We start from the raw sequence: 13,246 nt of genomic DNA on the forward strand, positions 1-13,246 counted from the left end.
CATTGGAAATGGTCTAGTGACTCTTTTTAAGAACCAGTGAGAGATGTTCCCACGGGCCAGTCCCAGTTAGCAGCCTAACTCCTCTATTTTGAACTAGGCAAAACATTTGAGGTTTCTTCAGGGGTAGCCCTGTGGATAATGCATTGCCAGTAGTTGAACCCCGAGGTGAGTGGGAAGCCATCTTCCTGTGCCCATTTTAATACCACCATAGAACTAAAGTTACATTTGTAGTCGGTATGGGATTTTTTTTTTTCTATCTAGAAGATTTTCTAATATGCCTAAAGAATGTCTTGCTTCATAGAGGTACAGAGCAATCCTATGCATACCTACTCAAAAGTAACCATTTCAGTGGAGCTTACTTCCATGTTGGTGGATTTCACCAACTTAATGCCCTAAAGGAAGTGCTGTTTCCTTGACTCACCATCGCTGCAGTCATTGGGAGATTTTCTCTTGATATAAAAGGGGCATCAGTTTTGGCAATCAAGATGCATTCCAGATGCACGCAAGAAAGAATTGGGCATCACTTGCATATATAGATACGGATATGGAAGAATTGCATTGCTATTACAGGAGCCTGGGGAAGATTGGTGATTTTGCTACAGTTTGTCTAATAAGGCCTTAAGTAGCAGTGGGTGAAGAAGTCAAAGGCAGGAATTGCTATGCAAAGACATTCTTCCAGTATGCCTCAGGACCTAGTTTAGTGAGAACCAAAAAGATTGGCCTGTGAATGACAGTTGCTTCCTATATTCATACAAGCAGACTCCTTTCTGTAAAGAGAAGTAGTATGAAAGAATGAGGTTTGGAGAGAGGTGCAGAGGATGAGGTGGTGAAACAGACAAGGGGCTTCATTTGAGCGAGGATCAACATCATGCAACCTTTTCTAAGGCAAAGTTCAGCTCTGCCTCATTTGAAAAAGTAGCAGAAAGAAAGAAAGATACAGTTCCTGAGAATATGCAGATTCCATTTACCTCATCAAAGAGTAAAAAGGTTACCTACTCAGTAACCAAGGTTCTCTGTACAGATAAAATAAAAACATAAAATACAATGAAATAATGACAATAAAACAGGGCAAAATAAAACCAGCAGCAGGGATTAAAAACACACACACACAATTCAACACATAGTAAAACCAGCAGCAGGGATACAACAGTGCAAAGATCTAAAAGCACTGAAACAGTTGCTAAAATGTCTCCTGGCTCTGAAAATACCACAATGTAGGTGCCAGGTGAGCCTGTGTGGGAAAGACATTCCACAGATTGGGGGGCTGTCACTGAAAAGGCCATCTCTGTTCTTGTAGCCTCACCTCAGTTGGCAGGGGGTATCTGGAGATGATGTCCTTAGGGTCAGGGTAGGTAGATAAGGAAGTAACCTGGCCTCAAGCCATTTAGGCCTTGGAAGGAGCAATCCCATGTCCCCTAGACAGTGTCTGGGGGTTGTAGGATACCTCAGATTCCTGGATCCAAGGCCAAAGACAGCGTTCCAACCTCAGAGCCAGGAAACCAAGCTCCCCTCCCCCACCCCCTCGCAGCTGGTGTCGAGAGAATTGCACCAGGTGCTTCTACGAGCTTGCAAACGTGAGCTTGTAGAGGGGCTAAAGGGGCGTGTCGGTGGGCAGGGAGGGGAAGAGACTGGGGATGTGGAGATCTGAAGTATCCCCAGCAGTTTCCAGCCTCCTTCCCTCCCTCTCCCTGAAGTCTCTGCTAGATGGGTGAAAATGCAGGAGGCGCAACACGGAGTTCAGGGGCTTATGAAATCTAGAGTTCGGAGGCTTACGAGTGCCCAGGGCGGATCCGATAGGATTGTGCCCTTAAGGTTAAAACCGGCACTTTGAATTGGGCCTGGAAACGGACTGGGAACTGGCAGAGGACTGGCATAATGTGATCATATCGGTCAATCCCTATTAACAACCTAACTGCCCTGTTTTGGACTAGGTGACGTTTCTGGACCATTTTCAAAGGCTGCCCCATGTATAACGCATTGCAAGAATCTAAATGGAAGGTTCTCACACCATGAATAACTATTGTGAGGCTATCTCTGCCCAGGTCAGCTCATAGATGGTCTGTCAGCCTAAACTTATAAAAGGCATTTCTGAAATGGATCTAGAACAACAGTTTCATCCAAGAGTGCTTGCAAATTTTGACAGATTATTCTTCAGGGTGTTGTTTTTTTTAATAGAGAGAGCAATTTTGAGCTCCACTTCATTTTGTTAGCAAGTTGTTGAGTGCTTCATGTAACATATTCTCTCTGTATTTAGGAACAGTCTGACCTCTCAATTATAATTTTAACACTGCTATATTATGTGTCTGTACCATCTGCTGAAAAGGAATATAATTCATAAAGCTTTGCCCATAAAATATGCCCTGGATCCAAACCCCTATATGTTCAAGTAGAAGCACTTCCCCTTGCATATGTGGGTGTCTCTGGTTTCTCCCCCTCACCCCCAAAAAAACACTGCAGAAGACCAGGGGGACCCTATGGAACAGGGTACTGCTGGGTGGAGAAAGAATATCAGTGAGCCACCCTCCCCATGACTGAGCAAAGCTTTAGCTCACACAAGCAAGGGCTGTGGTCCAAGGTGTGCTGCTACTGGGATTTTAATAATATGTATGACTTTTAATTTCCCTTGAATAGAGGAGAATGAGAAAAGCCTGATCTTGGAACAGGAGAGATAAAAAGTGGCTCGGCCGTCCGATGATAAATTCCTATTATCCTGTATTCATGCGGAGTTGGTTTAATTTATATCATTATATTATCAGTAATCTGGTAATGCACAAAACGCTGGGCATTGTAAGAGTAGCAGAAGATATCCTTCCTCACAGTGGTACTGGGCTGAATTTGAGTGGCTTGACAAGTGAGCCCATATGGCTGTCGTCACTTACACTGATATGGCTGATAACAGACAGCCCACCCAAGACGCCCAATCACTTTTGATTTTCTCACAGGGCAAACCACTTTTGAAACAGAGGAACAATTCAAAAGTGGCTTATGGTGCTGCATGGGGACCTCTTGTTCTAAAGCAGGGGTAGCGAACCTCTTTCATCCCAAGGGCTGAATTCCATTTCGGAGAAGGACTCAGGGGCCACCTTCCGGTGGGGCCGGGGGAAGGAGTGGAGCAAAAATGCCAGCATATTTTAACTTAAAGCTCTTACTGCCAGTAACCAAACCTTAGGAGAGGCATTTCAACCTTCTAGAATGGGGGGAAAAACATGCAAAGCCGTGAAACCACTCAAAGATTGGTGTTTGAGGGAAAGGGGCATGGTCCTCTGAGGACCCACAGAGGGTTGGATTGCGATCCCCAATAGGCCAGATTTGGCCCTTGGCCCTGAGATTCTACACCCCAGTTTTAAAAGGGAGGGTCAGAAATTCCACTGTTGGACACAAACAAAGAAACTCTTTTCAGATCCTGGCCTAAACTTTTGTAACCTTCTTAAATAGGGTCCATTAGAACCCATTTCACCATTTGTACTGCGTTGTCACCACTTTCTGTTACCTTGAATAGCTCAAAAGTTTTAATGAGGGATCTACCAAAATGTTCAAAAATAAAATTAAAATTCTGGCTTCAGTAGAGCTTTAAAAGGAGATAATTGGTTACAGTCTGTCTCTGATTGGCTTGCGCTTTGGGAGCCTGCAAAATGGATATTTGAACCAAGCAGCCACCTGAAAAGCTGGCTCCCATTTTGATGACATGCTTACTAATACCAGTGTTCCCTCTCTTTGCTTCCTGTCATCATTTAGGCAATGGTTAACTGGGACCCCATGGACCAGACGGTTCTCGCTAATGAACAGGTGGATGAAAATGGCTGTTCATGGCGTTCAGGAGCAAAAGTGGAAAAGAAATATCTCAAACAGTGGTTCATTAAAACATCTGCCTATGCAAAGGTGTGAGTATAAATGAGAGTGGGGCCTACCTCAGAAGATCTTCCCAGATCATTATCAAGTTTGAAGGTCTTGGTGTCAGTAATATCTATGTGGGATTATTTTCTCTTTTGACACTCTTAACATAAGAGCAGGACTTTGCTCCTTTGGTGCCACTATAACTAAGCTGGTACAAAAAACTGACAGAGCTGCATCATTATAATGTAACGAGACACTGTTTAGGTTTGGGCTGTTTCGCCTTTAAAGAGCATCTTCTGGCGTAAACCCATTAAACAGGCAGGTCATGCTAACATTTCTCTTAGTATAAGCAGCCCTTTTTTGCAGCTTCATTATATCCATACCCAAACACATTTTTGTCTGTGAAAAAGATAAACTGATTATGTGTGGTATGTGAACGTTTTAAAGAACTGTTTTTCTTAGGCAGTGTTTGCTTTTGTTTTGTTTATTCGTTTTCCCCTATGTGGCAAATTGGGAAGATTGATTGACTTCTGAAACTGCAAACCTAATGTTTTAAAAACTTTGTGGAGTAAACATTCCTGTGCAAATATCATAAGCCCTGTCAGTTAACATTTGACAAGTACGCTTTTCTTCTACAGCTTTTAAAATACTTTCAGCATTGAATTCAACTGTCATGTTCTAGAGCAGATGCAGTCAACATGAGAGCAATGGGCTGCACATGTGTGTTGCCCCTCTAAGAGTTTACCCTCCTTCATTTATATATTTGTTTGTTGGTTTATTTATTACATTTCTATACTGCCCAGTAGCCGAAGCTCTCTGGGCGGTTCACAACAATTAAAACGGTAAAATACAACATGAGATGCAATATAAAAGTTTAAAACTACAGTATAAAATAGAAGTAAAAACTCAAATAAAACCTAGCAGTAATGCAAAGATTCAAAATACAGTAGCAGATTTAAAACAACAGAAACTAAAAGATTAAAATGCCTGGAACAATTAGTGTAACTCCATAGAACAGTGAACTAAGACACTGGGCTACAAATCAGGATGTTCCTGATTTGAATTTTACCTCTGCTATGAACTCACCAGGTGGCCTTTAGTAAGCTATTCTCTCTTGGCCTCAGTCCTCCCCTCCATCTGCAGTATGGGTCATAATAATACTGACTTGCAGGGTATTGCAGTGAAACAGACTTGCAGTGAAACAGACTTGCAGTAAAGCAGCCTTCCCCAACCTGGTGCCCTCCAAGTGTTTTGGACTTCCACTCCCAGCATTCCTGACCATTGGCCATGCTGGCTGGGGCTGATAGGAGTTGGAGTCCCAAATATCTGGAAGGCACCAGGTTGGGGAGAGGTTGCGCTACACAAATGTTAACTATTAGTATTGGTTGCATGAGGCTTCATGGAGCTGGGTGGAAGCCTTTAAGGAGTTGCTCACACCCTTGGAGCTTATGTTACCTTGGTGAGTTGCAGGGCATTCAGCTCAGTATTTGGGCATATTTATCATCTCTTCCTTTACATCATCTTCACTTATTTTTTTCTTCTTGGTAGCTTTTCCCAAAGCCACCTAAGATAGGTCCAAGTAACCACCTCTAATTTCTACAGTATTCTAATCACTGGATTGGATCCAGATTTCATCATACTTAGAGAAGACCCACTGAAATCAGTGGATCTTAAGTTGCTCAGGTCTAACTTAAGTTCCATTGATTTCAGTGGGTCTCCTCTAAGTATGATGAAATCTGGATCCAACCCACTGTTTTACTGCTTGTAGTTAGTATTGCTAGCTTTCCAATATATCCACGTGTTTTGTTCTTGATTGGCTATTAACATGTAGATAATTAAATAACAGGGACTGTGGTGGCTTAGTGGTTAAGATGCTGAACTGCAGACCGGAAGGTCGGCAGGACAGCAGTTCGAGACCCGAGTGCCACGTGACGGAGTGAGCTCCCGTCTTCAGTCCCAGCTCCTGCCAACCTAGCGGTTCGAAAGCAAGAAATCGCAAGTAGATAAATAGGTGCCGCTTCGGCGGGAAAGGCAACAGCGTTCTGTGCACCTCGGTGTTCAGTCATGCCGGCCACATGACCACAGAAGCATCTTCAGACAGCGCTGGCTCTTCAGCTTAGAAATGGAGATGAGCACCACCCCCTAGAGTCGGACACAACTGGCCGGGGACACCTTTACCTTTACCTTTAATTAAATAACACAGAAGGATATCAGAAGGATAATAAATTTTTGGATTAAAAAATAGTGTAATGTAGTAAGGGCACAACGCTGTAGTCCCTGGGAGAGCATCCCAAGGATATAGGATTTTTCGGATTCCCCCTCTTGAAGCTGTAGATACTACTGTGACTTCAGAAAAGGAAAGGTTCCTCCTGTGCAAGCCCCGAGTCATTGCTGACTCCTAGAGGGACTCTGCTTTTGCTGGCGTTTTCATGGCAGACTATAGTGGGGTGGTTTGCCATTGCCTTCCCCAGACTTCAGAAGGGGGACCAAGATCCTATCCCTCCCTCGCCCCCGGCCCCCTCTCAGCCATTGTGCAAAGAACAGCAGTGCCTGCTTTCCGAGGTCACAAAAGTGACCTCAGATTACCTTATAGAGGTCAAAAAGGGGGTGTTCCGGTTTTCAGGGAAGGGAGCGAAGCGGAGAGGCCGGGATTTGCAGGATCCCATAGCCTCTCCACCACCATCACCACTACCCTGCAGCAACATGACTCCTCTAGATGGGCTCAGAGACCCTTCTGGAGGAAAAAGTTTAAAAAATGAGGACAGACAGGCGAAAATCGCCTCTGTTGTTCCTCTCACTCTGCTAGCAGCAGCCCAGCAGGGCATAGGAATCTCAGAAGCAGAGATCAGAGGCTTCTGTCTAGTGACTAGCAACCTGATAGGTTTGCACCCTTAGTATCACAAGGAGTGGCCGATTCAATAGGGTTATATCAGGCAGCTTCACTGGGTTTGTTTACCCCAGATTAGCAGCTGACAGTGGGTATCTCTGCTGTAGAAAAAAAGTCAAGATTTCAATTTTTTTTCAGGAGTATGCTCTGCCCACTACATTTAATGGAATAACATCACCAACTAGCACATTGTTCTCATCATGCCACAAGATATCCATAGGTTCTGGGGACCAATCATAAAGTATCTCCCACTTCTAAAGGGCTCGTTTGACTCCTCTCTCCACATGTGTCACACTTTGCCCCATCTTAACCAATAATAAACCTTGCCTTTGTCACAACTTTACTACCACCTCTCCCTTGATGCGTAATTTAGTTTATGGGTGATCCTTTATAGCTTCCCCTGGACTATGACTGATGAGCAGACATAGCCATAGAGGCTGCAAACTGTGTGATCCCTGGCACAACTCACATAGAAAATACACCTTTCATAACATTGCACATCCCTGTTATGCTTGGTGCATATTAAATCGTATTTAAATTTTTGAAAACTCATTCTAGCAATGGCTGCTAGAGAATTTTTTTTATTTTAAGAACTAGGCTGCAATCCTATACACCATTAACTGGGAGTAAGTTCCACTGAACTCAGTAGGACTTACTTCTGAGTAGACATGCATAGGATTGCACTGTTAGAATATTTTTGAATGTATTTTTCTGATTAAAAAAGATGAAAGATTAACAATGTATGCTAATATTGGAACTAGTTAGTTTCCATAGTTACTTGGCAATATATGCAGATTCCTTGAAGACGCTCCCACTTATTGTTGGCATTTTTGGTTAAGTTGTTTTTGTGTGGAAATATGGCTATGCTGTGTTGTTGTTGCAAACTCTACTGGAGTTCTAAGGAATAGCCTTGGCCTCTTCTCTACATACATACACACATATGCATGTATTATTATCAAACCCTAACTTAATATAAGAGTGAGACATCCTTCATTGCTGGTCACTGCTAATGTTACACTTGACAGATTGTTGACCTAGAGCATGTGTGGGCAATTTGTTGTCCTCTAGATGTGATGGCTTACAACCCCCATCATCCCTTACCATTGGTTATGCTGGCTAGGGCTGATGGGAGCTGTAGGCCAAAACATCTGGAGGGCCACAAGTTACCCACCGCTGATCTAGATGGACTGAACAGCTCTGCATTTGAATGATCAAGTTTCCTCCTCCCTCTAGGTCCTTAATTCAGCAAACAGCTAGGACAATAGTGAACTAGATCAGGGGAGGACAGAAAGTAGATCTCCAGATGTTTTGGATTTCACTTCCAGCATTCCTGACAAGTGGCCATTCTGGCAGAGGTATCTAAGAGTTGAAGTCCAAAACATCCGGAGATCTACCTTCTGCCTACCCCTGAACTAGATTATACAAGCCAGTAATTCCTAAACTGTATGCTGCTCTAGAACTACTTGCATGCTACAAGAAATAAATTAATTTAAAAATGAATTCATTATAATATAGGCTACTGCCCCATTTGTTGGCAGGATAAAGAAAAATGTTGAACACCGAGCTATCTTGATTCTTTAGACTGAAACTAAAATAATGTTCCTAGATGCTGCAGGAATCTTGAAATGATACTTAGAAAACTATTAAAAATCATGACGTGTTTGAAAAACAATATCATTAATTTCTCCAGTAGTCTTCATCTGAATTATTGTTGCTTGAAATGTATCAACTCAATAGAGCAGGAATGGACACCCTCCAGATGTGTTGGCCTACAACTCCCATCAGCCCTAGCCAGCATAGCCAATAGGAAGGGATCATGGGACATAAGAACATAAGAAGACCCCATGCTGGATCCGACCAAGGGTCCATCTAGTCCAGCATTCTGTTCACAGAGTGGCCAACCAGCTGTTGACCAGGAACCCACAAGCAGGGGAGTTGTAGGGCAGAACATCTGGAGGGCCACAAGATGCCCATCTCTGCAGTAGAGTTTAAATACTATAGCAGCATTTGTAAACACGCTTGTAGGAAACCCACAGATTAACTGAATAGCAGTATGTTTGTTATCAATTGCTGTATGTATTTAAAGTTTAATATGGGATTGTAGAATTACAAAGACGACATAATGTGTTACAGTTTTCTGTTAATGATGCACTTCAGTATTTTCAAGAATTAAAAAGGGGAATATTTTCAGAGAGACACAGAGCATGTAGTCTAGGAAATTCTTTGATTTCTATTGCACTTCTCAATGTACAAAGTGCATTGCCACTTTTATTTGTACTACTACAGCCCTGTAGTTCCAAGGCCAAGGATCCACAAATTTTGGCTGGCCCTGATAGCCACCTCCTATTTGTGGTCCCATCAACCATGCCCTCCCCGATCCCTCTGGCATACACAGAAGACTGAGGCTGGGGTGTCAGTTTTGCACTGAACTTTGGAGGCACTCAAGAGCTGTGAAGGCTGGCTGCTTCCAAAGCAAGGGCAGAAACTGCTTCAGAGGAAGGCAAGCGGACTCATCCCTGACTTTGCGCTGAGCTTTGGAGGCACTCAGAAGCAGTGAGATGGCCAGTGCAAGATCAGACACAAGACCCTACCCCAATTCCTCTGTGCATACGAGAGGACTTTGGAGGGGAGGAGTTTATTCCACTCAGCTTGAAGTGTGAGGGATAACATGCACACCCCATCTGATTTCTCTTCCCTGAGTTCTTTGCCTTGGTGCAAGGGGTGTATGGTGAGCAGTCGCCAAAGTCAGACATGTGGTTGCCACTGATGACTGCATTGGTGTATCCTGTCTGGCTGAATGAGGAGTTGGAATGTGTGTCTTCCATAACCAAACACCATGCTGTCTATCGTTGGGACTAATTAACTCCCATGCATCTTTCTCCAAGGAAATTGTTATTCATGTTAAGATAAAAAAGATCTATTGACAAAAGGCAACAGCTTGGTACCCTGAAGCATTTGCCTGACAGTTCTAAGTAGATATTATGCCAATGTTTCTTCTAGTATATGTTCAGCATGGGAAATAAAAAGGTAACCTTGATTCTCAACAGAACAGAAAGAGACAATTGAAAATAAGGAATGATGTGATGATGTTTTTAACCAGTGGTTTTAGAAAAATGAAGGCCTGAAAGTCTTCTGTGGAACTGAAAGTACATAGACCAAGTTCCAAAGACATTCTGTGATAAATTTATCCTTGTTTAGAGGTTTTATGATATGAGAGTTCATTATTTAGCTGGTCCTGAACCAGCTAGTAACTCCTCTCATTCAATTCCCCAGGGACAAAGTGTCAGCAAGAATGCAGTTTTACTGAAATCTATTCACACACAGATAATTCTTATATAGGACTCTGAGGTCAAGCATGTCTGAGTTTTTTTTTCTTACTTCAAATTCTTACTCAATCTTTACATTTTCTAAAATTTGATATAAGAGCACAGTCCACACATAAAATACAAAATTGTTGTAATAAACAAAACACATTTTTTTAAAGCTTTCTGTCAGGATTTCCGATCCCCCCAGTGCACAGGCTCAGGCAATCTGACACTGGACACCCAAATCAGTGAGATTTCTTTATTTCAGGAAATCCCACAGCAAAATCTTAATGGTTACACTCTTCAGAAATCATATACTGATGGCCAGTATCTGTAGGCTCTATGAAATTCTAGAACTGTCCAAAGCTAAACACTACTACTGTGACTGAGATCCTTATCAATGTGGTTTCTCCATTGCCATCTCCACAGTTCTGAACACAAGGGAAGGAACTCTGGGTTCCTGGCATACCTAAGCCAGGCAATCCTTACACAGGGCTCCAAACCCCAGACAAGGAATGGGAATGATTCTTGGAATGACCCCCCCCACCCCCAGGCAATCAAGGGATAAATTCTTGAAAGGCCTAAACAAAACCACACCCATAGAGAGTCCAACCTTGAATCTTTTGTTAATAACTCCAGGCTACATGGTCAAGGCCTATCAAGATTAAGGGATGGGTAAACCCAGACATGCAGGGAGTTCTGTGCCACTGCGCTCACACTGGTAACTCCACACTGCATGTGTTCAGGCAAAGGAAAGTCCAAAAGTTGTAGATCAACCCCAGCCTGCCAGCACGCTGAGCTGATGACAAAGACACACAATCCACAACAAAGGAGAATTGATGTCTATGAAAAGCCTCACAATACTTTTCATGGCAAGTCTTTAACAATCCAAAGTTCCAATTAAAGGAGAGTCCATGTGCAGAGTGCCTCCAAAAGCTCAAATGATGATGGATCCAAACAGAGAAGACTTTGGGCAGTGAAGACAAGATGTTCCTAGTAGAGGCTCTTCGCCTTTGCATCAGCTTAAAAGGGAAGGCGTGACTGTAAGACACCCCCTCTGGATCCCTTGACAAAAAAGAGCCTTTAGCCTTTCAGCAAGGCCCCTTTCTAAACAGGACGTCACTGCTCAGCTCTCCAGCAGTGATGCTTCAACCTAGGTGACCCTTCTGCAAACCCTACCCCACCTCTGTCAGGTTCTCATGGACAGCTTCCAGTCTCCCAGCCCGCCAAGGCCAGACCAGCAGGTGGGCAGGGAGTTGGGTGACTCCCCCTGGCTCTGCTCTGAGAACACTGACAGAGATAAGCTCCCACAGATTCAGACATTCCAGAAGGTGAATAGGCCCAGGCCCTTCCAGGCTACTTCTAATCAAATCTTAGGTATAACCCACAAGGCCGACTGCAGTGCTGAAGCTGGGCCCTGACATTTTCTAAAGGATTGTTTTAGGAGCATGCCTTTCTTAGAACAGATTAAAGTGTCTTACCCAAGTGACATTTTTGAGTGGTAGCAAATAAGTGGAGAGTCAAGATGAGGACAGGTGTTTTGTCCTCCCAGTCAAGAGAAGTGTTTTGTCCTCAGCTCTGGCTCTCGTATTTATGATTTCTTATGAGCTGCTTACATGATGTTTTTACAAAGAACAGAAGTTCAGCTCAGCACAACTTAACAATTAACTATTGTTTTTTCTAAAATTCCCAGCTATGATTTGGGAGTAACATATTTACTTCATATCCTTGTCAGCACTGCTGAGCCAAGTTTCCTTAAGTTTTCTAAACAGGATACCATCTGCATTCTTTTTGGCAGGTCTGTTGTTTTGGCTAGCCCTGAACTGTTTTTCGGCACTATTCACTTCCCAAAATATTTCATGTCATCTTTACTCATTTGTGTCATAAGCAGAACATATGAACAATACTACATGTAACTAGTCATTCTTCTTTCAAACTTCTTATCTGAAGCAAATGTTGCTTTTCCTGATTTCACATGGGAAAATGGTTGCACCTTGTTTTCCCCATGTTATTTTAACAATAAGAGGCTCAGAGGTCAATGAAAAGTTCAGTAAAAAGTTGCAGCATATCAACAGGAATGCTTCATATTAAGAATGAATCAAATTGACCCAAACTTAATATGGGAATACATCTTAGTATTTCATATTTGGTTTTTAATGAAAATGATAGCTTATGAGAGAGGTGTAGAAAACCAATAACTGCTTTGGATAAATATTTGTAAGGTAGCCTATTATGCAGGTTGGTGCAGGAGTTCCACAAGATGCCCAAAGTAGAAGGCAAAGACGTCTGGTGCAAGTATTTGTCACAATACTTTAGCCATACCCAAGGACTTGGGCATCCCAGTGGGATTCTTGTCTTTTTATTTTCAAGGGCAGATGGCTGAGGCCAGATCACAAATGGCTTTTTAAACTATCCCTGGTTTCAGAAATAGCTTTCCACCACATGGTGGTGAAGGGGGATACTCTTCAAGAGACACAAAAGATTAGATCTAGATTTATGCTGGATCAACTATGGTGTTGGAAGTGGACTTCCTTGCCCCATCCTACCCATGGCGGCCCCTCCAGGCCCCTGCAAATGCTACACAGAGAGTCAGGAGACCCTGCTGAATGGGGTGGGCTGTGGAGTGTGTGTGGGGGGGAGGGAATCCCCAGAAATGAGGCAGAAGGCTCCTTCCTCTTACAAAATGCCCCTTTCTGTCATGAAAAACAGATCCTGGATCCAACTCAAAGTGTGAAGATCCCTTGTATCCACAGAACTAACATGGTTCTTTGAATTCTGGCCATAGCTCAACCTGTAAGGCAGTGATGTCCAAGTACTTGGATTTACTATGAAAATGGCCCTATTGACAAGTCTGTGTAAGGGTCCAGACCTGTGCAAGGTTGCTTGCGAGTTCAGTGGGACTTACTTCTGGAGAAACTTGAATAGGATTAAGCTGTAGGTCTATTAAAATTCAGGTGTTCTTGAATATGCAGCCTCCCTGTTATGGTAACACCATTTTGTATGTTGAAACACATTGGTTGCCCTCTCCTGCCAGGATAACTTGAATTTGGGCTTGGAGCTTTGTGGTAGACCATGTGGTATAGCTTGTTGTAGGTCAGGCTGCAGACTGTATTGCAAAAGGTGTTAGGAAGGAATTTCCTTGCCAGCTGGGCAGCTTGAGTGCGTTCCCTTCTCATAAAGTTAGAAACATTAGGATTTTAGGAATGGTCATTTTACTGAT

At 43.1% G+C, this 13,246-nt stretch overlaps 1 protein-coding gene across 5 annotated transcripts in view; it reads left to right on the forward strand.

Annotated features, from left to right (window-relative positions):
- The window catches only part of LARS2 (leucyl-tRNA synthetase 2, mitochondrial), a 101,756-nt gene that overhangs the window by 29,307 nt on the left and 59,203 nt on the right, over positions 1-13,246 (forward strand). For all 5 annotated transcript variants that reach the window (XM_084858119.1, XM_084858121.1, XM_084858123.1 and 2 more), the window contains one exon: positions 3,736-3,879. In XM_084858119.1, coding sequence (XP_084714245.1) covers positions 3,736-3,879 — 144 coding nt within the window. The remainder of the gene's footprint in view (positions 1-3,735; positions 3,880-13,246) is intronic.

This window comes from Heloderma suspectum, chromosome 5 (genome assembly GCF_057233095.1).
Source record: "Heloderma suspectum isolate Gila_16-S chromosome 5, 16-S_ref, whole genome shotgun sequence".
Classification (NCBI taxonomy): domain Eukaryota; kingdom Metazoa; phylum Chordata; class Lepidosauria; order Squamata; family Helodermatidae; genus Heloderma; species Heloderma suspectum.